This window comes from Astyanax mexicanus, chromosome 14 (assembly GCF_023375975.1).
Source record: "Astyanax mexicanus isolate ESR-SI-001 chromosome 14, AstMex3_surface, whole genome shotgun sequence".
In the NCBI taxonomy this organism is placed as follows: domain Eukaryota; kingdom Metazoa; phylum Chordata; class Actinopteri; order Characiformes; family Acestrorhamphidae; genus Astyanax; species Astyanax mexicanus.
Genome location: NC_064421.1, coordinates 16,292,553 through 16,319,160, shown reverse-complemented (window position 1 = coordinate 16,319,160; position 26,608 = coordinate 16,292,553). Strand labels below are relative to the sequence as shown.

The 26,608-nt window shown below is 38.1% G+C and overlaps 1 protein-coding gene across 4 annotated transcripts in view; it reads right to left on the bottom strand.

Annotated features, from left to right (window-relative positions):
• Nucleotides 1-26,608, bottom strand: part of tpo (thyroid peroxidase) — a 42,382-nt gene that overhangs the window by 4,391 nt on the left and 11,383 nt on the right. For 3 of the 4 annotated variants that reach the window (XM_015607902.3, XM_049463890.1, XM_049463891.1), the window contains 7 exons: nt 26,025-26,154; nt 23,216-23,422; nt 14,507-15,019; nt 6,820-7,078; nt 5,642-5,812; nt 2,885-3,122; nt 2,382-2,590 (listed from right to left, as the gene is read on the bottom strand). In XM_015607902.3, coding sequence (XP_015463388.3) covers nt 2,382-2,590; nt 2,885-3,122; nt 5,642-5,812; nt 6,820-7,078; nt 14,507-15,019; nt 23,216-23,422; nt 26,025-26,154 — 1,727 coding nt within the window. Of the gene's footprint in view, nt 1-2,381; nt 2,591-2,884; nt 3,123-5,641; nt 5,813-6,819; nt 7,079-14,506; nt 15,020-23,215; nt 23,423-26,024; nt 26,155-26,608 lie in introns of those variants that run through there. The other variant, XM_049463892.1, reaches the window with a different exon arrangement.

Here is a 26,608-nt window from a genome sequence, read left to right as displayed (position 1 = left end):
CACACAGAATACAGAGTAGGTCGAGATTCACATTACAGCCTTTTCTTACATTCTTTATAAACTGAGCTGTGCAGGAGACTAAAGTTAAACATATATATATATATATATATATATATATATATATATATATATATATATATATATATATATATATATATATATATGCTCATTGTTAAAGAAATATTTGCAAAAATAGCTGTTAAATAGCTGTGAAAGCTGACCAGGATCAATAAATTATCAGACATTTAGACTTATATGGGCAACACATACAGAAGTAATTTGTAATAATGGGGTCCTAGCTTGAATATTCCTGAAGTTCCTGCTAATTTTACAGGAATAGTCGAGTGTTTATAGTGCGTTCCAATAGCATTCCAAACAGTTTCAATCAGACAGACATCTATAGATTCATTGGTTGCAGGATCGTATTTTTAACACTGGGGTGTCAAAGTGCCTGTAATTAAGACCAAAGTTAGTCTGTCGTCATTCAAAACTGAACCCCAAACCATGACCCCACCCCTTCTGAATTTGTGATGCATTGTCGTAATGATCATAATGAGTTAATGTATTTCTGCACTGTGCAGCCATCTGCCAATGGTGCTGGCACTAACAAGATGACCGAGGAGTGACAAACCCCATGTCTCACAATGTTAAACATAACCATAATTTCATTCCTCTCTGTTGATTCATTCTGGATTCAACTATTTTTTATATTTATATTAGAGAGATGAATGCCTTACTGTAACAACTGTGAATACGTTCATTGTCTTGGCACTGCTGCAGTTTCCTAATGGATCAGTATTTGCCAGTGGGCACAATTCCAGAGCTGAAGAGATCGCAAGCTCATGAAAATACCATTTAGAGAGGGTACTGAGGATTTCAGGAACTGTCTCTAATCAAGAAGCTCAATAACAATCCAGGAGGTGAATTACAGGAAATTTCACAGGTCATGGCTAAAAGCATTAGAACATATTGGGCCACAGAAGTGTTTGCCATAGCCTCACCAGGTGCTGAAAACATTTTCATTTCTTTCGCTGTGCATAAATAAGCCTGTTTAAGGTAAAATAGCTGGCATTCTGAGAATGTTAAGTTTTAACTGAGGCCACATGTTGATTTATCTTGGTCTATAAAATGTATGAAATCTGTTTTTTCCAGAGAAACTCGTGATCAATTGCAGCAGCAGTTCAGAAAAAAAAAGTCCAAAGTCATCTTTGGGTTTCATTGGTTCGCTCGATACTTTAAGTATATAGCACCCTCCAAAGGTATAACCTTAGTAACGAATCCCACACAATGAATTTGTCAGCTTTGGAAGAAATCAGCCATTCTCTTTCTCACCTGGGAGCCTGCAGGGTCTTTCAGCGCTGCAAATTGAACTGGAGTGATGTAAGCCATTCGCTTTGAGAATAAATTGACATTTTTCCCCCGCTCCTGTTGACTTATCTGTGTAATTTCATCATCTTTAAATTATAGCCTCTCTTTAGTATTCATGCGTTTAAAACACCATTTTTGATTTTCATGCTTTGGGACCATACACCCACGTGCAACTGGGGGAAATATCCTAGCTAACAATTAATGCTAACGGATCATTTTGATAACGGATCATTTTTGGTTGTTCCCTGGTTCTCCAGGAATTTGCATTTTAGTTGTAGGAACATTCCTCTAAGCTTTCCGTAACATAATTCTCTGGATCATGTGAAAACCTTTTGGGAATGTTACTGTAATGTTGGATAATATACCTAAGCATTAAACCCTGAAGGCAACCTTAAACATAAAAGTATGCAGGAGGTTCTGACTGACATTTATGTTGAAAATTATGTTGCAATCACTGGCAATCTCAAGAGGGACCTACCCTATTGTAGCTCTATTGGCAGCCTTCCCTTCTTGAGGGAAAAAAATATTGCAATAAATTATAATGATGTGCCTCTAGATTAAGACATTTTGATAACATCTCTTAATTAGTGCACGTTTATCTGCCCTTCCAGTAAAAGGTGCCTCTAATAAAGAAATGCCCAACAGAAGATAAAAAGGTGATGTGGTGGCCTATAGGTGCCATCTTATCATGGGATAAACTGTATTTGATGATATAGAACAAAGTACATTTCTGTCAATTATGGTATGAACTCATTTCCATTCCTGACTTGCATCTATTCCAGCCATTTAAGTTTTGTGTTGTTTTAGCCACAACCCCTCTAGAATGTACAGGCCTTACGTTGTACAGTAAGTGCCCGACTATTTTATTTGTTCCCCCAGCCCTTCAAACTGTCTCAAACAAGAGTCTGCCACAGGTTGCCATGATGTTTAGGAATGGTTTGTTATAAGACACCTTAGAGGGACCAAAATCTAACGTTACGGGAGTCTTTCTACGTTAGCTGGGAATGTCCTACCTCTTTCATTGTCCTCTTTCCATGCTTCCAGATCCAAAGATGGCACACTGGCGCATGAAACAAAGTCTTTGGGGTACATTCCCACAGTGAATGGATCAAGAGGAACCTCCGTCAGTCCACTGTTGTCGCAGAAGACACGGGACAGGGAGTGCTTCTGGAGCTCCTGCCTCTGTAGTGGAGAGAACACACCTGACTTTTCCCACCAGAACCTGAAACAGATCCAGTATATCATGTCTATAAGCTTAGGATTGGCACATGATTTAGATTAACAAAGGTAAAAAAAATGTTTTATAGCATTCTCCTTTTAATTAAAAAAAGTAGACACAGAATTGCAAGTCTGAATACTTTCAAATAGAGAGAAAATGACCTTTTCTGCTTTTTATTGATCTGTAAAATAGTGCAGTTTACTCATGAAAGCGCTCGGAGGGGATTTTTCATTCGACAAGGCCTCTGCATTGAAAAGCAATTCATTGCTTACAATAACAGTGGCCTCACCATCTTACCTGTCACCCTCTCTGAGTGTCTTCATCTGTTTTCCGATCAAGCATGCAAAGATAGGTCCAATCCTAGCACCAGGTAGCGGATCCTCCACCAGCCCTGCCAGCCACACGTCGATATTGTTAGGATGCCCATATAGATCCATTAGCTGTTCTACCAAAGCCCGGTCACGTACCACAGCCCTCAGATCCGCTTTGCTTTCCACTCTGTCATATCCACAAAAGGCCCTCCAGTCATTGTAACCTGAAATGCAATTGATAGGGATGATATGAAAAAGGCACACAGTATAGATGGCCTGAAGTGTAGCTTGAAGCACATCTGTACAGCAGACAGCAGAATATGGTTTCGAGTGCAGTGGCGTTTGAAATCAAAGCCGTGTCAATTTAACTTCACATACATTTTACATGAACATCTGTTTTTTCTCACACCACAAGTAATCACATGACAGCAGGTGAAGTATACAGTATGATCTTATGACATAAAACCGTACATGATCTGTACATGATCAAATTCAGTGCTCACAGTAGTAAAAAAAAAAAAAATACATGGTTCGCATTATTAGGGTAAATACGTAGCTACTTATGAAATAGAAAATAAGAAGTGTGCCACATGTACCTCCTGAAAATCATATACTGTAAACTGTGGGATTTATACAGTAGAGTGGGAACTGTAGAGGTGTAAGAGTAGTGCTTTGGTATCTGTGTGTCTGTTCCAAACCCCACCCCTATTCCTCTGTCCACACTGTCTTGTCTTTTTCCCCTCAAGCTATGAGGTGTAGAGATAGTGACCCGTCTGCTCATTTGTCTCTGTCTTTATTATTTATTCTTTATCTATCTATCTATATGGTTGAAAAATATATACCGTTTGAACATTTACAGTACATTTACTCTTTTGTTTCCTATGGTGCAGTCAATATACATCTACCCTAAATGGCATAAAGCAGTACATACAGACTGTGCACTACATTTTTGTTTCAGAAGAAAACTGTTTTTAAATGAACTATTTTAAGTTAAATGCCTGGAGTTAAATCAAGAGTTCATGAGGGTAACTTAAAAAATATAAAAAAGAATTGCATAGAAATATGTGGAAGTTCTATCTCTTAACTGAATGTGAGCATAAAATCTTAGCATAAAACAGAGTTTTTTTTTTTCTAGGCCATGTGAACACAACAAATTAGGCTTTCTGAATCTGATCTGATGTGGTCCTTGACTGAATACATACTATATCATTATAAGAAACCCTCAAACTGAAATGTGTGCCTCCAAACTAGGCACTGACACGTTACCATACTCATTCAGTGCTGACAGGGTGGCAGGAGTGGCCAATATAAATTTAGTGTCAGTCCACCGCAACATCATAAATATATCTGACCTGATTTTGTCTTTTCTGACGTGCTGTAGAGCATGTAATTTATCTGATGATGGATTGTGCTGCTAGTTTGCTTGTGCTGTTTTTGCTCGTGATGTAGGTGGATCATCTATATGACATTTTTGATAAGGAAATACAGTATAATACAGTAAGCCTGTGGGTTGTTTAGGGAACAGGTTTGTTCTGAAAACAGATATGGAGCACGGACACAGTATACAGTACCAGTCAAAGTTCCTTAATAGTTGCGATGTCTTCAATATTAATCTACAATGCAAAGAATCCTAAAAAAAATAATAATAAAAAACATTACATTAAAAGTTTGTCTGAACGTTTGACTGGTACATAAATATATAGAACATATGTTTAGACACATGATTAAAAAAAGTGAAATTCTTGACATTGTTTTATTCTATAAACTACAAATAATGCAAAGAAAACATGTTTATATTTATAAAGTTTTAAGAGTTTAGAAATCAATATTTGGTGGAATAACCCTGTTTTTTAATCACAGTTTGGCATGCTCTCCTCCACCAGTCTTACACACTGCTTTTGGATAACTTTATGTCACTCCTGGTGCAAAAATTCAAGCAGTTCAGCTTGGTTTGATGGCTGTGATCATCCTCTTGATTATATTCCAGAGGTTTTCACTCACTAACTCACTCATCGCCAACCGCTTTATCCGTTAAGGGTCGCGGGTGGGGGGCAGTATACACCCTGGACAGGCTGCCAATCCATCGCAGGGCAGACACAGACAGACACACAGACACACTCACTCACACCTAGGGGGCAATTTTATCAGACATCCATAGCCTGAACATGCCCTCTTTGGACTGTGGGAAGAAACCGGAACACCCGGAGTAAACCCACGCAGACACGGGGAGAAAGTGCAAACTGCACACAGAAAGACCCGGGTCACCCCAGCCAGGAACCCAGGCCGTCTTGCTGTAAGGCGGAAGTGCTACCCACTGCGCCACCGTGCCGCCCTCCAGAGGTTTTCAATTTGGTAAAATCAAAGAAACTTATCATTTTTAAGTGGTCTCTTATTGTTTTCCAGAGCTGTATTGTTTCATCAGAACATACAATGGCACATAGTGCAACCTAAATCAACCACTTCGTTTGTCTTGATGTTGCTGACAGAAACACTCAAAATGTTCAAATTTTCTATCACATATGTACCAGAATCAGTTTGTATCTGCCCAATATCATTTTATTTTAATCCAAGCTTAGTCACACAGAGAGTGTTTTCATATCACAACATGTTGATTCATTGACTTCTGCAGAAATCTGGTGAAAATCCTGTATTTTTAATATTGCAATATTCAGTATATTGCAGAAATAGACAATTATTGGAAAAAATTGCAATGTAATTTTTTTCCAACACAGTGCAGCTGTACCTGGAAGGCCGTGGTCTCGTCCCCTCTGGAGGTTTAACGCAGCGAGGTCCAGTGATTCTGGAATGTTGAGCACCACCAGCTTCTCCGTCAACTCCTCAGTCATCAGGTGCTGTTGGTTCTGCCTGGCAGCCGGCCAGCCCAGGAGACCTCGCAGTATTGGATCTAATCCTCCTGCAGAGCGTAAACAGCATCCAGGAATCAGGCAGCGAGGCTGCGTTTGAACTTTTACACACATCAACAAATATGATGCACTGTAGGTGGAGTGCTCAGCAACATCTTCAGAATGATTAATGTTTGATATCTGCACTATGTTTAAATCTCCAAACAGAATAATTTCAGAGTAAACATACTGTATATGTTCATAAGCTGATCGATATTACCCTGCTTTATGTACATACATCAATAAAACAGGATAAAAACAAAATCAAAGGATCAAAATCAATATCTTTATCAATATTAACCATCTTTTTAAAATGTTCCAAGCACACATCTTATCTGACATGGTGTTTCTACAACCCGACAAAGTGTAAACAGATGAACTTAAAAAATATATTTTACCCTATACATTTCTGTTGTGCACCAAACTGGATTTTTTCTTTTTTAAATCAAAAACAATAAGCTCTAATTACTTTTATGATATTATAATGGTGATTTCTATAACCCCAAATCAAAACATGTCTGGTCAACTTCATTTTAATGTGTATTGTGGTCTGGCGAATCTTTATTTCAGGTTATGAATATGAAATTATGAATTCTCCCTGTCTGAGTCCTCAGAAAAAATGAATTATTCTGATCAATAAAACCATGTTTTTATACACCACATTTTAAAAACTTGAAGTTTGGAAGATGCCTTAAGGACATCTTCCGAACTTCAGCGCGATGTTTGTGTGCATCAGATAATTAATTCTTACACACTAAAGAGAGAAAATCATGCAGTGCCTCTTTTAATGAGACTACAAGGACTTCAGAGAGTCGGATTCAGATGAGCAACTACAAATTCATTCTAATCAATTCACTATTTTTCTACAATGTCCTGCCATTACTGCATAATTCAAGATAATATCAATCAGGCAGAGTTTTCTCAGCTTCACTTAGAATTTTTCTTTGTGAGAAGCAAACAGTGACTGCAATGAACTTGAGTTGGCTTCAGTAATCAATACCAGGGAGGGATGATGTACCTTCTCTGATGATCCTCCAGGGACTGAAGAAGGTCTGATGCAGATTTAGGGAGGAAAAGTTGGGATGCTCCTGGAAGCTCTCATTTAGTCTCCTGATCTGTGCAGAAATGGTTGCATGACCAAAACGGAACGCTGCTGTGGCGAACACGTTGGAGACTGAAGGGTTTAGAGACTCATCATATCCCTCATAAGACCCAACAGTTTCCTCAAATGCTTCATCTCCCAAGATTTTTGGAATGTAATCCCTCATGGTTATGATCTGTAAAGAGAATAAATGTCACTTTATTTTAAGTAATACATGATTAAAGATACACATATTGTCAGATGTAGATGTGAATGTAATTTTTAATTTAAAGGGCAAGACTTAAAAAGTTTAGATTTGCTTACATTTAAAAAAACATGGATTTCTTGCAAACACCAGAGAAAGGTTATATAAATACATAAAAGCCTTTTCAACTCACAATTTCCTCAATCCAAATGTAAAAATCTGGTCTGAATGATCAAGAAAACAATTGAGAAAATCAATGAATGTTGTAAACTGATTTTCCATTTGTTTGGTTTGTTTTCACATATGGAAAAGTGCATCAAAATACATCACAACAAACCATATAAGAAAGTTCCCTCTACTAATTGGTAAGACCTTTCTGGGGTGGGAACAAGAAAGTAAATACAGGAAAAATGTCCTGTGTTCTGGAGCCGTTCATATTTCTCTGTGCAGTTTAGGAGCAACAGCAGATATGGCATTTGTTCATAGCTGTAATACTTCTCTGGGCAGTGTATCAGGGTAAACTGGTTATGGGAATTTATTAAAAATTGCTGACTGCACCTGATAGCTGGGTCAGATCGAGGTCAGATCACATTCTCAGCACAACCTTACCACTCCAGAGTTTGTTTAGGACTTGACCAAAACCACAGTGATTTTGTTTTTGTTCACATGTAAGTAAAATTGCTGTGTTTACACCTGCCCAAATGAATTCATTTAACTGGACTTGTAGGTGTGAAAACTGCCTCAAACTGAATTGTGGGCATGCTGCTACTGTAACCCCCAAAACAAAAGATCTGACAGAGCAATAATGGTGCACTGCTGTACTGTGCAGCACTGCCTTAAAAGCATGATCTGCCTGGAAGGGACATGAAAAGAGCTTTAAAAGAAATAGGATAGATTAAGTGCTAAAACTTTTATTTCATACCAATGACTTCACTGCAGATATTGTTACCTATCAAACTGTTAATATTTAATCTAAAATAAAATAAAAAAGGTTTTCTTTTGTATGTTGTCTTTGGGGTGTGTGGAGTGCAGAGTTTGTAGAACTGTGTATCGCTCACAGTCGCAGCCTTTAAACTGTGTTTTTCAGCACATAAACGTTCGTCAGCTCCGCAGCATCGCTCTGCGCAACAATGTACAGGCTTCTGTCAGGTCGCTCCTTACAGCTGGCAAAGCAGACAAGTCTCTACGACACTTTTGTTATACACTTGAGCTTTGTTTTTCAGAGGAGCTGAGTTTTCGTGAGTGAAGAACATCACAGGAGTACATTTGGTACATGACTGTTGTGAGAGTTGTATTGAGAGAAGCAGTAATGTCTTCCCCCTGAGCATACTGTCAGACATAGGCAGCTTAGAAAAAACTGACAGAGTTGTCTTGTTTCACAATTTGCAGGTTTACAGGCTCTTTAAATACCCAGACCTCTGTGCATACGCGCTGAAATATGTTTTTCATAATTTTCCCACTATTAAATGTGTTTTACATTTTGTTCATCAATTAGCAAACACTGTAACTAATGTTTCTGTAAAATCACAGTGAAATATTGGTGGCTGAAATTCTCTGTATTTTACTGTATTTAAATGGTTACTATTGATATGATTTAAACCACACAGTTAATTACCATACACCTATATATTACAGAGAATACTTACTATTGGGATTTAATGGATTTAATTACATTTAACAGCATTATGCTGTATGTGAATGTGAAGTTCACAGTAAAATATTAGCTAATGTGGGGGCGCCGAGTGGTCCAGCGATCTAAAGCGCTGCCACTATGAGCAGCTAAAATTGGCCAGCACACAATTGGCCCTGCTCCCTCCGGGTGGGTAGATGGCGCTCTATCCCCACATCACTCCTAGGGTGATGTCTGCAACACAGGGCATCTGTGAGCTGATGTACCGGAACCGAGCCGCTGTGCTTTCCTCCAAGTGCGCTGTCTACTCGGCAATGCTGTATCATCAGCAGCTCGAAAAGAAGCGGTGATAGCATGTCTTCACCATGTCTTCACCCTCCCAGTGTTGGGGCATTACTAGTGATAGGGGGAGTCCTAGGGAGTGGGTTGGGTAATTGGCTGTGCTAAATTGGGAAGAAAATGGGAAAAATAAAAAAAAATATATATATATTAGCTAATGTGATCGCCACTATTTTCCTGTGGGTTTACAGGGTTAAATTCAATATTAGATTAGTGATATCCTACTGTTGTAAAAAAAAAAAAAAAAAAAAAAAAAAAAAAAGACTTGGACTGGGCTCAATCCCTGTCTGGGAAACTGTCCCTTAGAGTTAAACCCACCCTCTATTTATAGACAACATGTCTGACTATTATGAGTGTTGAAGGTAGTAAACTGTGTACCCAGTGGCACCTTCACATATAAAAACATTAAAAACACCAGTTTAATCCCAGTCATGCTGCTTGCCATCAGCTGCTGGAGCCCTGAGAGAACACAATTGGCCTTGCTCTCTCTGGGTGGGTAGATGGTGTTCTCTTACCTCATCACTCCTAGGTGATGTAGATCAGCACAAGGTGTCTGTGAGCTGATCGGAATGAGTTAATGACAGTTTATAAACTGATTTTCCGTTTGTTTGTTATGTTTCCACACATGGAAAAGCTCAAGTACATCAAAATACATCACAAAAAACAAAGAGGTAGTGATTGACTTCACATGTATCAGAGAAGGATGGGGACTGGCCTTGCATCACAGTGCATTCATTTTATCAATATAGAGCTGTTAAAACAGGATACATTGCCTCTTAGTGTACAATAAAAACGCACTACATATTTTTATATCAGAACTATACTATTGGGAATGGCAGCTATTTTACAGCATTTTTTTTTACAGTGAATGAGAGACCAACAGGATAGAAAGATGGATGCATGTTTTAAACCTTCAATTCAGTTGGAATGTACTGGTATAGCACTTTTCATAATGGATGTCGTCAAATGGAATGTAACAGTAGCAAAATAAAAACTCCTTCAGATCCTCAGAAACCTTGAGAAGGAACAAGACTAAAAAAGAAGCCTATTCTCATCTGGTCCACACCAGACAACTCAACAGATGTGAATATATAGTTATATAAAGGGAAATAATGGAGAACTATGACTAATGCTGAAGTAACTCTCGAGAAGTTAGAGGAATTAGAGAAGGACACATTCTAAGTATTATTTTAGAAGAAAAGTGGATAAAACTGAAGGATGCTTATTATTTTGATTGTCCAATATCGTTTTAGTATTGTTACTCCATTTGGGTTTGAAATTCAACAACAAAGGCAAACAACAACAAATGATCTTCAAAAACTCTTTACGATGACTGTAAGGTAACATATTTTAGTAGGGCAAGTTTGGGGCCAGGAAAGCTCACAGAAGTCGAAACATACACTCCTACTCGCCATCGAAAATCTGGGCCTGTGATCGCAATTTGGCGCATCCTGAGCTGAGAGATAAGATAAGATCCTGTGCTTTCCTCCTCTGTGATATACCTCAGAAATTCATCTTCCTTTATCACTGTTTATTTAAAAAAAAAAACAGTAATAAAAAACAGCTCACCTCCAGAATCTCAACACCCACACTGCAGATGTTCCAGCAGGATTTACAGTGACACGCGTCTGTCTGAGTGCAGTGTTGCCCTCCGCTGTCTCTTTAACAGCAGGCGTGTGTATATCAAAACTCACTGTCCATGAAGCTATAATGCAACAGTGTCAGTAGCAGCAGCAGAAGAAGTGGAAACCATTTTTTATTGGTTTTGTGAAGTCAGACCCTCTGGGACTTTGTTAAAACAGTGCACTCTGCTTGATGTATTCCATCTACTTCTTCTCTCGTAACACTTCAGAGTCTCCTTCTCTGCCACTTTAATTTAAGGGGCCTGGGCTGCATTCAACCTTACAGATCCTTTTGTGGCCAATGAAATGTTTCTTTGATCCAGAGGAGACCGCTCAAAGAGGACAGGCTTTAGTTGTGTGGCTCAAGGCCTTTAATCCCTAAATTTTGCCTCTGCCCAGTGTGGTGAATCACCTTTCTGTTTGCACTCCAGAGCATTAGCTGCACTGGCCGCTAACTGGAACAATAGAGTGATACATTCAAGTTGGGTTGGGGGTGTAGTGGCTCCTGCATCCATGGTGTGAAAAAGGGCTGTAAAATAAATTGTATTTTTATTGTTATTGTGATGTGAGCTTTCACATTTAACAGTATTAACTGCATGCACAGGGAGCTGTTTGTGCTGAAAACTGAGCTTATTTGAGTTTATTAGACTTAAGAATCCTTAGGTATTAGATTTAAAATACTCATATAACATTTATTTGAGAAAGAATATTGTTATAGTGAACAATATAACATACAGCTAAACCAGCTCAGACAATGATGCTTGCTCTTACAGCCTTAAACATAGAGGCCAGTTAATCATTACACTTTAACCTAGGGTAGCTACGCACTGATGGAGCCTGTTAAAAAAAAAAAAAACAACAACTAGGGGACACACCCAGATTGTGCCAAAAGCCAGGAGAATAGAATAATGCTAATGCAAAACTTTATGGGAATTGTGGAGAGCTCTATGGTCTGTAAAACTGATAATAATAATAATTATTGTTATATAGTTATACCTACAGTACATCACTAACGCATGTGTAACGCATAAACATATACATTTAATATATGTTTTATATTTTAGATTCTTCAAAGCAGGCATAATATGTTAACATCAGTATCAGTTGTGTTGTGAAAAGGTAGAGTTGGTATGCAGTGAATAGCCCTATTTGAATGTTTGAAATTGCACTGAATAATATTCTAATGCAAACTATGGCAAGAACTAATTAAGAACTAATTAACTATTTAACTAGTTAAAAAAAGTCTTTGAGACATGTAGGTCAGTCAATTTGAGGAATTTAAAGAACGTTGAAAGTCAAAGTTGCAGTCAAAGATCATCAAAAATATTATGATGAAACTGGCACTCAATAGGATGCCCCAGAAAAGAATACCAAGAGATAACTGCAGCACTCCAGAAACAAAAAGGTGTGTCCCAACTTTTATAGGGTACTGTATATATATTTTAATCATTAGTTTTTGTGCATGCAACAAAGACTATCTGGCATACCACCACATACCACAGTGTCAGAACCATTTGACCACGGGTATAGCTAATTAGAAGGTCATTTGTTTTATTATTAGCATTAATAACCAGTATAAAGGAATCAATCAGCTTCACTGTAAGACTGGAAGTGGAATTCTACAGTCTCAGTAAGGGTTACAGGCCAAGCAAGAACAGAATTCATCTAGGAATTTTTCTGGAAGGACTTGAAGCAGTACAAACGCACTAAGCTAACCTTTCCTCCTACACTCTTCTCAATAAAGCTGGCTAGCTGTCAAACAAAATCTGCTTCTACATCCATCTAGCTGCTTGTGCAAAATGCCTGGGGTAAATGAACCTTTGCTTTAGAGCGTGAAGCTGCAAATGCCGAATTTAACAGAAAAGAGAAAAGCACAGCATATACATATAAGTGTGTATTCTCAGTACACTGCAGCACATCACGTCGGAAGACCAATTCATGGCATTTGATCCGACTTGTCACTTGTATTCAGAGAGTGATACAAAGTGATACAATTAAACTCAACTCGCAAGATGCCTGCGGGCACTCTGACGATTGGAGTGCATCTGTATGTGTTACACTGTTACACTGTTTGCACCATATCGTTCATTACTTTCCTTTTTTCTGCTGATGCTGAGGCATGTACGTTTGACCAGAATAAGAGAATAAGACCCAAATATGCATGGCTTATCATTAGTAATCGCTCCTCGGAGGTCAAATTTGTGAAGCATAAGTAATTTATGGAATATATTTTACATAAATTAACTTAAGAAGTCAAAGTCCATTACAGTCATTGTTCAGCTTCAACTGTGGGCTAATTTTAGTTTAATTATACCCTGGAGGATTTCTTTTTCTTTCTTAGCAATAATTCTTAATCTTCACTCCAATCTTAAATTATTTTTATACTGTCAAGAGAAAAAATGAGGACACTCAAACCACTGTATTTTTGAACCAATTTAAACATATGGAGATCTGATTTTCTTTTGAACAATACTGATGTATGGAAGTAAAATAACTATAAACATGCACATCTGAAGAAATACCTTTATATATATATATACATATCATTCGTAACATCAAATGAATAGGTCAGCAATTTTCTTGCCAAGAAATGTCCCCTCATTTACTACTACTTAAAATGTGTACAATTACAATCAGCTGCAGATGATTAGAACATGGCTAGAAAGGATATTGGAGGAGTCTTATTTAAACCTCAGACTTGAAGTACCTTAATCACCATGATCAGATCCAAAAATGGCCTTCAGAAAGAAGAATGTAGATGTAAACGAGTCTTGGATGAAATTTTAAACAATCTAAGAAGAATAGGAAATCAGATGTTTCCTTGCCCACAAAATCTTTTACTGTGAAGAATAGAGCTGTAAATGTCATGGTTTGAAGTTGCTTTGCTGCACCGGGACCTGTCCAAAATTTATGATAATCTGTCCACTGAAAAGTAAAGTGGAAATGGACTATGCAACATGACAATGACCCAAAACATTCCAGAATATCCACCAAGATAAGCCTTAATGGAATGAAAAATTTGAGTTAAAGTCTGGATCTTTACCGAGTCCTATTAAGATCCTTTCAGGGGATTCGAAACTGTCGGCATAAATCCCAAGGAGCAGCCAACCCCCAAAAAATATTGAGACTTCCTTATTGAGGAAAGTTACAGATGGTAACAGAAAACATCTAATTGAGTTTATTTGAGAACATAAAGTTCTCATTGTTTTTGTTTAAAAATGTGATGAAATGATCATGAAATTGCTGTGTTAGTAGATTTCTGACAGAATTGTTTGTCTGTTCTCATAGACCATTCTCACCAGACACTCCTGGTCACAAGCATTACCACACACTGTGCTGTCCTCTGTGGGTGGTAATGCCTTCTTTGTCATATTCCCAATACACATGAGAAACTGTGCATTGAGAAATGTCTGCACAACTTCAGAAATGGAATGTCTGTTCCATCTGGCACCCACTAATCAGGACTTACGATCACGTTGCCTTGCCATGAGCGTGATGGCCAGTATTCAGCTTCACTCTCCAGATAACACCTCACAAAGTATACAGGTGTGGGTGTTCCCAAATACCCTGAGGAGACACTTCACGATCAGTTTACACACTGCTATCATCTACGGATTCAGTGTAAATATATATATCGCCTGAAGAACCATTTGAGGCACGTTGATTTGTAAGAACGTATGAAATGCTGTGATGCCTCTCCCTCCACATGACTCTGCACGAGTGCTGCGATGCAGAAATGAGTGATTGTTTCTGATCACTAGTCACCCTGCCCGTCCTGCCAATCATTTAACAGAGCTAAAGATAGTGCTATAATGTGATAGTTCGTACCTGATGCAAAGCTCCAATGATTTTGCGTGTCTCCTGATAGGTCGTCAATGAGCTCCAGTGGACGTTGAGTTGTTTCAGCCGTGTGGCAATGCGATTGTGTTCCCTCACCCACAGCGTGTGCAGAGCAGTGAGGGGCAGAATCTCGTTCACTCTGCTATCTCCCGCCAGAAAACACTCCACCCGCTCGCTCGGCCCAGTGCCGGGCTGCTGGAGGCAGGCGGACGGAGTGCTTTTGACAAAAGGCAGGTATGAGTGACCACCGTGGTCAGTGTGTTTACTGTTGACTGCTAGCAGGCCCTCTGGGCTAGAGAGATTCCTCAGAGCCTTTTCTAACTCCGCTGAGTGTCCGTAAACGGTGGAGGCGTCCAGAAAAGACGTGGCAGAATTCATCTGCTGTCTCTGGAGCATCTGTTGTGCTTGCAGAGTGTGTGTTGGAGCATTTAGGCAGGCTGGCGAGGAGCGGAAGAACGGGAGACAGCTTTTACGTCCAAACAGCTTATCGCGTAGAGGAATCTGTGGCACACATCCACACACACACACACACACACACACGCACAAGGAGAAAGAGAGAGATAGTTTATTGTTTTAGAAAAGTAATTGCTCTATTTATATATGCCCTTTTAACCTTTAATTGCCTCCCCTGTGTGCAGCTGTCAGCACAACTGTCATGCAAATACACACGACGTGCCAACACTGTAAACACTGTATACGGTACTGTAGCACTCTTTACACTGGCTTCTGCTAAGAGGCATATCTTCAAAGTAAAAAAAAACCCATATGCTCTCCCCATATAGAAACTAACTTACTGGTACATTTAAAAATGTAGAGCATTTAAAGCAGTACAACTGGACAAAACAGAAACAAAAAGTGAGAATATAGCACCTGAAAATAAGCTGCGCAAAGATGCCAGAGACTATTTTTGGATTAATTATCATTTGTTGACAATAGCGATCCATTTAACCTGTTGCCCCCAGCCTAAAAAAGTTACCTGGATATTACAAATGTTATTTTCTTTACAGTATCTGTAAACACTTCTAAAACTAGTCTTCAAATCCCACAGACATGTACCTATTTTAGCTGAAAGACCAAAACCAAAAAGTCCAACTGTCCTAACAGTAAAGGTAAGCAGGTTGTAACCACGAGAACCTGTGATCTTCATCGCAGAATTTAGTAGTGTTATGTTTTCACCCATTAAACCAAGACATACAACATTAGCATACGATTATAATAAAAAAGATGATGAAACAAAGGCAAAATAAGGTTGATTGCAGAACAGCCTTTGACCACAGAATAGCTTCAGCTCTACACTGTTAACATAGCTACGTCACCTGTCAACAACCGATTCTAGTCAATAGCTAATTTACCTCAGCAGTGCTACTTTAGTTGCGCATTTAACTACCTAAGCAGTGCTATTTTAGTCATAAATTTCCTTTAACAATAATATGTTGGTCATATATCACATTTATCTCAGAAGTGCTACTTAAGTGTAAATTGAGTAGCTTGAGTAGCTGGCTATCTTAGCTAATTTTACTATCCCAGCTAAAAACAGCAGATATCTTTCTGTGGTAAACCAGCCAGCTTACTAAGATAGTAAAGTCTGTGAAGGTAGGAAACTGATAGCAAGCGTAGAAAGTGATGCTTTCATAAAACTTATGAGAGTAGGGCTAAAGTGAACTTAACCCACAATTTGTTGGCTGTAAGAAAGCACTACCATCTACCCACAAAAAAGAAAATGCTCAATAGTGCCCTTTCAGGCTCAAGCTGCTAATGATGAAGCAGTATGACCGAGACTTGAACTTACAATCGTTAGCCTATAGTGTCAGCATTGGTATGCTGAACCACTCGGGGCCCTCACATCTACACTATCCAACATAAAGAGTGACCTTTCCAAAGCCCTGCCATTCTTGTCCATTGGAAATGAAGCTTGTTAAAACATGGTTACAATTACTGTAAAGTGTCTTGAATATGGGGATTATATCTATATAGAATATTTTTCACTTAAAACGCAGATTGACATATTTAAAACAGAATCAAATCTGTTTTACTGAACCCATTGAAAGTGTAAGAGCCAGAAGAGGAAATACATCCCTTTCTCAAAAATACAATTGACAAAAATGGAAAAAACAATGAATTATGTCATAATGCACATGGTCCATAACTGTAATGTCTATACATGAGGCTAATTAGACTTAACAGCTGTAATCCTGTCAACAACCTCACATTTTTATGTTTTCTGAGTTTTGCATCCAAATTGGCAAGTGTCTGTGGCACAATGCAGGATTTCAATCTAATTAACTATGTATTTAATATGTCTATTGATTAGTATAGAGGTTGAGGGTTGTGATGGTTCAGTGAAAGACCAAATTCCATTGGTGTATAATATAAATGATAAACATGGATGTCTTTGTCTTTAAAGTCTAGAGCTGGGATGTACTGGAGATTGGGAATTTCAGTGCGTGGGAACTTTTGAAAAAGCTAAAAATTGGGATGGTACCATTAGTCTTCGCCCCTTAAAAAGAAAGCAGTGCCCTGGCCAATGTTGCCAATATTTGTAAAATACAAAGGAAGGTGCAGACTAAATATATGGAGTTATTCAGTGAATAAAATAGTTGTTATTTTTGCTAAGAAATACAGTATTTGCCCACAGTAACTGACAGCAGGCTTATTTACAGTATCTAACACAAACAGGAAAGTTCAGACTTGATTTTTAGCAGTATCTTAAAGTTTACAGAGACAAAAAACCTTTTAAGAAGATCCACTGAAAATAAATATTGTACATTTATAAGATATTATTATTATTGATACATTAAACTTTATTGATTCCAAAGTTCAGAAAACATACCTTGCTTGTAATTCAGTGTATGGTTATTCTGATTAATGTCAGTGGTAAGTTAGATAATTCAATTGAAAAAAATATTTTTACATGTCTTTTAACATCTGGCATGTTTGATATCTCTTTTGGAAGAGAAAGATGATCTGCTCAGAAAACCTCTACTCAAATATGCATATAAGTGTTGATGAGGGAGCTGGGTTTTTTAATTTTGGAGTTGCTGTGATTGTAGAGAGTCTAGAAAGGGCTAGAAAGTACAGATGGTTAAAAAACACCATCGGTGGATGAGGACATTGCCGGAGGTACAGTAAATGTTCTGATTTAATCAACCTCAGCTCCCTTAACCCATATCTCAGCACAGAGTGTCGAGAATACAGGGTTCTGCTTAGGAACCCTCTGGAATGGAATGCAGCTGAAGAACAGCCCTAATTGCACCACAATGACTCAGATGTTTCCTTCTTCTGTAAGCTCTTATTACAGCTCCTTCTAAGTGCTGAAGAGAAAAAGCAGTTGATGACAAGACAGCTACAGCTATCTGTAGCCATGGTGACCCCAGCTTCTTCTCAATTCGCTGTCGAGTGAAGGGTATCCCATGGGATGCCCAAAGTTTACCCATGTTTTAATGTTTGTCATGAGTGCCTTCCACAGCTGGCAAAATAAATGTAACTTCCCATTAAGTGGCACTCCCTAATGAGGTGTTAGTGGGAGGTAAGAGTGTGGTACCAGAGTGGGAAGGCATCCCAGTTCACCTCCGGAAGGGCTTGTTAATTAGTTGGACCAGTTGTTGGGAGTGGAGGAAACTGTAAAAGGCTGGGGTACTCCAGGGTGAAGAATTACGAGTATATTGAAATAACACCAGTGTTTTTATGTGGCAGATTAAGGTTTGAGTGCACACCAAGGAAAGCAAACCACGCCATGCCAGCAAAAGTGCTTGGGCAGGAGTTTTAATGCTGCATTCAGTCTGGATAAGACCATCCGCCAGCCAAATGGCATCAATGTTAATGCATGGGGTCAAAAAATACAACTTTGGGGATCAAGATTCAGTTTGAATAGGGGCTCCGAGTGGCTCAGCAGACCAAAATGCTGACACTACAGCCAGGAATTGTGACTTTCCAGGTCATGCGGCTTTGCCTTTGCCTGGTAGCTGAAACCTAAGGGAGTTTTCACATCTGACTGGACAAGTCTGGACAAGAGTCTGCATTTATATTTGTGTCTATGTTACATCATGTACATTTGGTCTGGTTAGTTTTGGTTTAACACTGCAGTTTAGTGAGCAGTCTAAAGAACTTTACTACTTCTTGTCGTCATCGGCTATGTGGGCAGACTCTGTCTATACTTTTAATTGTTAATTGTTCATTGTATTAATTGTTTTGTAGGATGTTAGTTATGAGTTTGGCAAGTTGCTTTGCTAGGTGTTGTGACAAATTCTAGCTCTCTGTCAGAATCTGGCTCCACTTCATGGGCACGCTCGCTCAGCAGCAGAATGAGTGTAAAAGATTATCCTCAGGCTCCTTCGATTTCTATAATAAGTAAGGGATAATCTACTGTTACAGTAAATAAATGAATTTCCATTCCAAATATTTGTGTTCATACTGCAGTGATGTGCCTGCACACCAAGAGGAGTCAGATTTCAGCACTACACCAATTCTTTTTTTCCTCTGGATTGTTTAAAGACTGCATAGGCTTGCAGACAAATTGGACCATGGTTCAGTACATCCTGACTGAGACCGCCTCTTTCAGGCTGACCAAACTCTGGTCCTTCGTTCACGTTGAAAAGAAGCAGTAGCTGATCTTATGGTCATCATAGGAGGCATAGGTGATCATCCTGAACCTTCTAGAGTCAGGAGCATACGTAAAATGTTTGTCATCTGACATCATGACGAACATTCAACCTAAAATTAACGTCTGTTAGACGTTGGGTAACAATCATTAAAAATATATATATATTATTTAAAACAGAATTCTGTGATTAATCACATTTTCTTCTTCTTAAGACTAAGCTTTTAATAATGGGTATTTAAATGCAAAAAAAAGACTTGATAGGAAACATTGCTTAATTAATTGCATTAATCACAACAATATTCTGTGATTTATTAAATTATCAAATCGTGATTTTTTTTTTTTTTTTAATTTAAGTTGGTATTTCCCTGTACTTGTGGGAAAGAGTAAATGTAATAGTGTAGAATGGTTTAGGCCTGGCAGGCTACAGTCTTTATTTATTTTTATTATAAAATCTTTATAGGGGAGTTTTTATTCATTTTAAATTAGAATATTCAAATGTGCTGAGTTAAAAATAGCTTTAATGGGGAGAATGAACTCTGGAGTTGCTAGTGTGTGTATGTATGTGTGTGAGAGAAAATACATTTTATCCTAAATAAAAAATAAAGTAATCTACCTTCTGAACTCGACTGTAGGCGATGGTGTGTTTAGAGCGCTAAATCCGTTATTGCTTCTCCAGACTTAAAACTTAATTAATCACATGCGCTAACGTGTTAATGTTGACAGCTCTAATATATTACAGTGATATAAGCAGGTAAACAGGTTCATATTAAGTGTTTTACCATAAATGATGAGTATACATACTGTGTAAACAGATTCACACAGTGAGTTATAGGATGCAGATGCGCGTCTGTGTTCCTGTGTGTGTTGTTTGTACACTGCTTCACCAGTTTAACACTGCCTCACCTCCTTAAACTCTGCTTTAAAGCCTTCCCTTTATTCCTGTAAAATGTTTAATCCCCTCTGGGTTCATTTCAGAGCAGAGGATTCTGCAAGCCAGCTCAGACTTCAGCCCCACACCGCAGAGCAGGGTTACCATAGCTGCAGGCTAGACGTTCAGGGCAGTGCTTCTGACAAAAGGGCCATTCTCAGGCAGAGATTACTGGCAGGTCACATTCATTTCAATTGGTCTATATTTTGCTTGTCGTGAAGTGGTTCTGCGGAACACAGCTTGCATGTTCCTGAAATAGCGCTGCTGCTCGGGGCACTTCTTAGTGCTGCAGGCTAGCATAGTGAAGATGCAGTCGGTTTTGATCTCTACAGAAACGCTCTGAGAAATGCGACTACGGCACGGCAAAATGTGTTTATTTGCCTTCTGTGTAATCTATCTTTAGAGGGCAGTTATCTGGGATGGATGTCTATTAAGCTGAAATGGCTTCATTGATTTGCACTAGGGACTAGTGCACTTGACTGTGAATGAAGAATGCAACATACAGTATGATAAAGATGCTGGATATTGTGATACATTCTGAAATTATACATGAGAAGCAAGGAATTATTTTAGTTATTCTACTGATTTAGTCATTTAAACATCATCATCATTATAATAAAAAAGGATTATTACCCATTATGGAGTTTTGCCTCCATAATGGCTAATGTTATTAGTCAACACTGCATGCCAATATGAATAGTTTAAAAAAATAAATACTGAGAGTGAAATTAAACAGAGTATAAATGTGTTTTTGGTTGAATCTGCCAGAAAGATCTGTCACATATTGCAAGGAGGCTGGACGTAAACCCGAGCTCTTTGTTTAATATAACTCAAAACAAACCAATCAAAAAACTGGTAGTCAGTTACAAACCAAACTCCAAAACTTTGAATACAAAGTTTCAGCACATCTGTAAAGGGCAGAGCAAAAACCTATACTAATAATTGCACAGTAATTTGGGGAGACATGTCTCAATAGCCAATCAAAATCAATATATTAATGACCAATTTTATATGTTTTGCTGCACAAATGGACCACAAATATCATAGTCAAAGCCACTGAATTGAAAGGTGACTTTCACCACATTATGCATTAAATTCTCCAAATCCTCTTTCACCTTTTTCACCAAATCTGACTTTTAACACTGTTGACACTTATTTTTTTAATGTAAGCCCTTTCTGATAGTCCCATTCTGAATATTTCATGCATTAAAAAGCAAAACTTTACATAACCTACTTGTCCAGAGTTAAACTTAAATCAAAACTGTGAACAGTAACATGCACTTCTTAAATGGCAAAATCATTCAATCAACACCACATAAAAAGCACAAGGGGAAAAGCTCAAAATGTGCATGACGTTGATTTGTAAATCTGGCCTATTTTGTTTTCCTGAGAACATTATACTGTAAATTCTGTCACTGCATTGATCATTTGCATGTTTAACTAGCATAATTATTCATGTTTAATTGAATTAAGTACAGCAAGGTATCTAAAGCACTAACTGTATCTTAATATTACACATTTTTATCAAGCTCCCATATTTTGACCTACAAATTAATAAACTATAATAATCTGTATAGAGTATGAAGAGTATAATTAATTACTGATATAGTATTATACTATACTAGTATATTATTATAGTGGTAGTAAGAAGAAATTTGCTAAGGTTTTTTTTTTTTTTTTTTTTTTTAACTTGCATGACTATATTGTTGCTGTCAAGCAAAATCTTTATAGCTTCAAAACAGCAGCAACTGTACAGGAGAAGATAAAAGCTTCTAAAATTTCAATGCAAGTTATTTTGGTGAAATTCTTTCGGTTCATTCTTCATACATTTCTGACACAATGAAAAAACAAGTGCCGGAGTTAAACCCTGTCAAGCATGGAGATAAGGTTGTGTGACTCCAAAGATAGCCTTCTGCGTCCGTTACTGTGTGCTAAATGGATCAACGGGTTTTCTGATATTTCTGGCCTGTCATTTATCCTGATGAATCTGGCAGTATTAGTATTCAGAGGCTGGTGTGCACTAGGGGATCAGCATGGATGGAAAGAAAATGTGCTGTTTTGTATATCTGTGGTGCTTGCCTCCTTCCCTCTGGCTGGGGACACTGAGATTAGTTACAAAACAACACTGCTCAGTAATATCCCCCATATTTCTATGAGCAGTCACTGCCCTGAAGGAGTCTGAAACGCAGCCCTATCCGAGGAGAGTCGCCTCAGTGACTCGCTACTTTCACTGGTGTTTGTGGTTTGACAGAGATAAAGAAGCAATCAATGAGATATATACTTTTTAATTTGAAACTCCTGCCACGGGCCCCAACACCCCTCCATCCAACCCCACCCCCCAGCGCACATTCGAAATCAACCACGCTGAACTGCAGGCAGATACATTCACACCTCTAACAAGAGAAGACTGGCGATATCAGAGAAAGGAACGGCTACTATGTTTTACTTTCTCCTTGAAGAAACAAGTACTTGATAATATGATCAAAACCTGTGTCCGATTTGAAAACATAGAATTCAAGTGCACATATTAAATTATCTGTATATACAGTACCAGTCTAAAGCTTGGACATCTTCTCATTCAATGTTGTTATTTTCAATAACAAAAAATATGTATTTTATACATTGTAAATTAATGGAGGAACACTACTACAATAAATTATGTAGCAAAATTAAAAGTGTTAAACTAAAGAAAATACTCTGTGAAGCATTTAGGTGGCTCTATTCTGGGTGCTGTTAACTTGCGGCCCTGATGAGAGCCAGTTTCATCATAACATCTAAAAGTCTTTGCGACCACACTTGAGGATACTTTTCCCGTTGTAAAGTTGTAGTGTGCAGTTAATGACTTAGCTAATTCTCCAAAATTACCTGTAAAAAAATATTTTACATTAAAATCCATTGAAAATTACGAAGGTTTTATCTTTCTCCTGTAAAGTTGTTGTAGTGGAGATAGATGTTTTTCATTGAACAACGATGAAATACTGACACCCCCACCAAGTCGAATTTATTGTACAGCTTGTGCTCAGTGAACAAATTCCTTCATATAGAGCGGGTGACCTCAGCCGCAAGGTCACTGAATGCAGTAGACTAAAAAATGTAAAAGTCATATTTAAAACCGCATTGGCAATTTTGGTACAATATCTGACCTTTGTGGGTGGTGCACAGAACTTACCTGAATAGGAAAGCATGGATTGGAATTTTCGCACATGTGCAGGCAGTCAAGTCCCTCCAGAAAGGCAGATTTGCTGGAGCTTTGAGGAGTGAAGGAGATATCGTGGTCTATGTACTGACCCCAGTCCACCAGCAGCTGGGAATAGGCCTCATCTTTCAGTGTGACCTGGCTGGAGCTTTGCATAATGCTGTTGCTGACTTCCCGGACCTTAAATGAAATATGTATATATATATGACTGACATGTTCCAAATCTTCGAAAGCAGACCAGACTAATCTGATTAATGTCTTCAGTTCTTACACTAAACTTCTTCAATAATTTTGTGCTGTTTTTATAGCAGCTCTCTTCAGCTTTCAGGCCTCTGACCATTTCAGGAAGAGATCTCCCGAAGCTCATACATTTTAATGTGGACACTAAGTTTCCATTTACTTAAGAGATGGTCAAGCAAGGCCAGAAAGTTAGTTTCAGAGTCTGGAACATTTCTGAGCTGTCAGATCAAAACCTCATATTTATGCTCTTGTTTCTGTTGCAATTGATTTAGTTTTTCTTTTCATCATTTTTAAATTATTTTTTGTTTTTTTTTATACAGAACATAGACTTGAAATAGAACTTATATTCAAACAGCTGTGAAAATATAGATTTTGTGGAAACGACTGTCTGTAATCGAAGTTAAACACCAAGATCCAAGCCAGCTAACACATTTTTAATGCTACAGTTAACATTCTGTTAACACTTAGAATGTCCAATCTGTCAAGAATTTGCAGTTGTTCTTTGATTGTTTTTTGAACATTTTTAAATGTTGCAATATCACTTGTGTCAGTGTTATTTAGTTTTGGGAATTTTTAGTTTTGGGATTGTTACTTTTAACGTTTTCATAATGTTAGTATTTGAGAGAACTGTATGTGAGACTGAGAACTATTATTATGACATTTCCTGGGACATTATTTCAGAACTTTCCTGGGACATATACAGATTAACCATTCTGGATCCTTTTTGAAACGTTGCTAAACGTTCTTATAACGTTCTCTGTTAGCTAGAACCCATCAGGCTGCACACAACATGAGTGTTCACCTCACTTACAAGATAGCACCTCACAACTTATGCAGATGTGGGCATTTCCAAACCATCTGAGCAAAAACTCAATAAATGATCAACTTACATCCTGCTATGCCATGGCACAAAGTCAGCCACTCCTTATTTATGCTTTTCCAAAAAATGTACGACAACATTAAGAAAATGAATGGCACAGAATCGATGTTGTGTATCGTGAGAAGCGTATACATTAATGCATTAAAGTTAAGCACATATCTCCTTCTCCCATAAAGTTGCCATTCCGAAGATAAAAGGCTTTGCTAAGACAGCGCGGATACGGGTTTCATTACCGCGAGAGAGATTGAATCTTCTATAATCCAGAAGGCCTGATATCCTCAATCTTATTGCATAGTGTTGCACAGAATGGGTGAAATCAGCCTCCGCTTTTAGCCTTTGTTTATCTGCTTAAAGTTTCATCTGAGCAACACTTCCGCTTCATATAAACGCTATATGTGATCAAAGTGTTTGTGGAGCGGCACTCATGCCATCGCTGCTGATCTCGGGAGGTGGGGAGCTGCGTGTTTGTCCTGGCACTTATCACACTGAAATGTTTTGGGTTCATCCTCATTAAAAAATGCTTTCACTCAGGAGAGAAAAGCACGGCAGTGGTGTTCTGCTGCCTCTCTGGAGTGGGAGGCTCAGGGTCTGCATATTTAAAATTGCGTGCATAGTGCTGCATTTTTAATGGGAGATTGCCACAAAGAAAGGACAGTGTGTGGCAGCTAAATATGCTGGAACGGGGAATTCTTTAATATGCGCCCATTGGAGCTCACTTGGCAGGCTTTGCCACTGTTTTTCTAACCTGTTAAAGTGTTAAGTCGTGAAAAATGGCAAAAAAACATGCATGTTCTTTCAATATTGGATATACTTTGCACATATATACATACAGCTCTGGAAAAAATTAAGAGACCACTTCGTTTCTGAATCAGTTTCTCTGATTTTGCTATTTATAGGTATAGGTTTGAGTAAAATGAACATTGTGGTTTTATTCAATAAACTACAGACCATATTTCTCCCAAATTCAAAATAAAAATATTTTCATTTAGAGCATTTATTTGCAGAAAATGAGAAATGGCTGAAATAACAAGAAAGATTCAGTGCTTTCAGATCTCAAATCATGCAAAAATACCCCAAAAAAAAAGTTTTCATGCATGTTGGCATCTTCTTCTCCAACAGCCTTACACACTGCTTTTGGATAACTTCATGCCACTCCAGGTGCAACAATTAAGGTAGTTCAGATGGGTTTGATGGCTTGTGATCATCCATCTTCCTCTTGATTATATTCCAGAGGTTTTTAAATTGGTAAAATCAAAGAATCTCATCGTTTTTTTTTTTGTTTTGTTTTTTAAGTGGTCTCTTATTTTTTTTTCCACAGCTGTATGTATGTGACGTGCAAATTCGTTCAGTTCCAGAATCTGCACTGTTGGTCTTCATTACATGCACTTTGCCATGGACAGAGACATAAGCAGACCACTTCCTTCTGAATAACATTGCAATCCAACACTTTCTTCTGGGTGCAACTATTTCTTTCATGATGAGCATATAAACATATATACATATATATTCTCAACCACATGTCAGCTGAACAGCATTATAATGTATACGCTTACATAAATATGCATATATACATACAATATTCAGGTCATTCATGCAATTACTGGCCGACATGTTTCTTTTCGCGATAGAGGCATTAAATTAGGATGGCACTCTGTGGCTTACCGGGGGAAGTTGGAAGCCGCTGTACTTGTGCCCGGTGTTCCAGCCCTTTGGTTGGCTTTCTCCATCCTCATACTCCGCCGGGAGCCATCTGGCCAAGACGGTGCTGGCTGCTCCCCAGAGAGGGTTATTTCTGAATAAGAAAGTATGTCTGTATATGTTGGATCTAAAGCGTTTCTGGGGGCATTACAGGAAAACAAACATATTTGCATGCTGTGAAGCAAAGAGGCAGCGAGGCATGCATTTCCACCCAGGTAATCTTTAGTTTAGCATTTCATTCTAGACGAAGGGACATAAAAGATATACGAGGCCTGTTTCCAAGCGTATTATGAGAAATGTGTATCATTCTCATGTAAAATTCTTATTTTTATGATTATGATTTTATGATCACATAATTTACATATCAAGGTTAAACAGCACTGTGAATTAAATGCACTGTAAATCTGTTTCTCTTCACAAAGCTGGCTGGGAATAATGCTAATTAGAGGAAATGAGGTGTACAGTATATGATTTATTTACAGCTGACCCACTGTCTCGTGTGGGCATGTGAATAATGTACTAATATATGTAATTTTCATAACATCTTT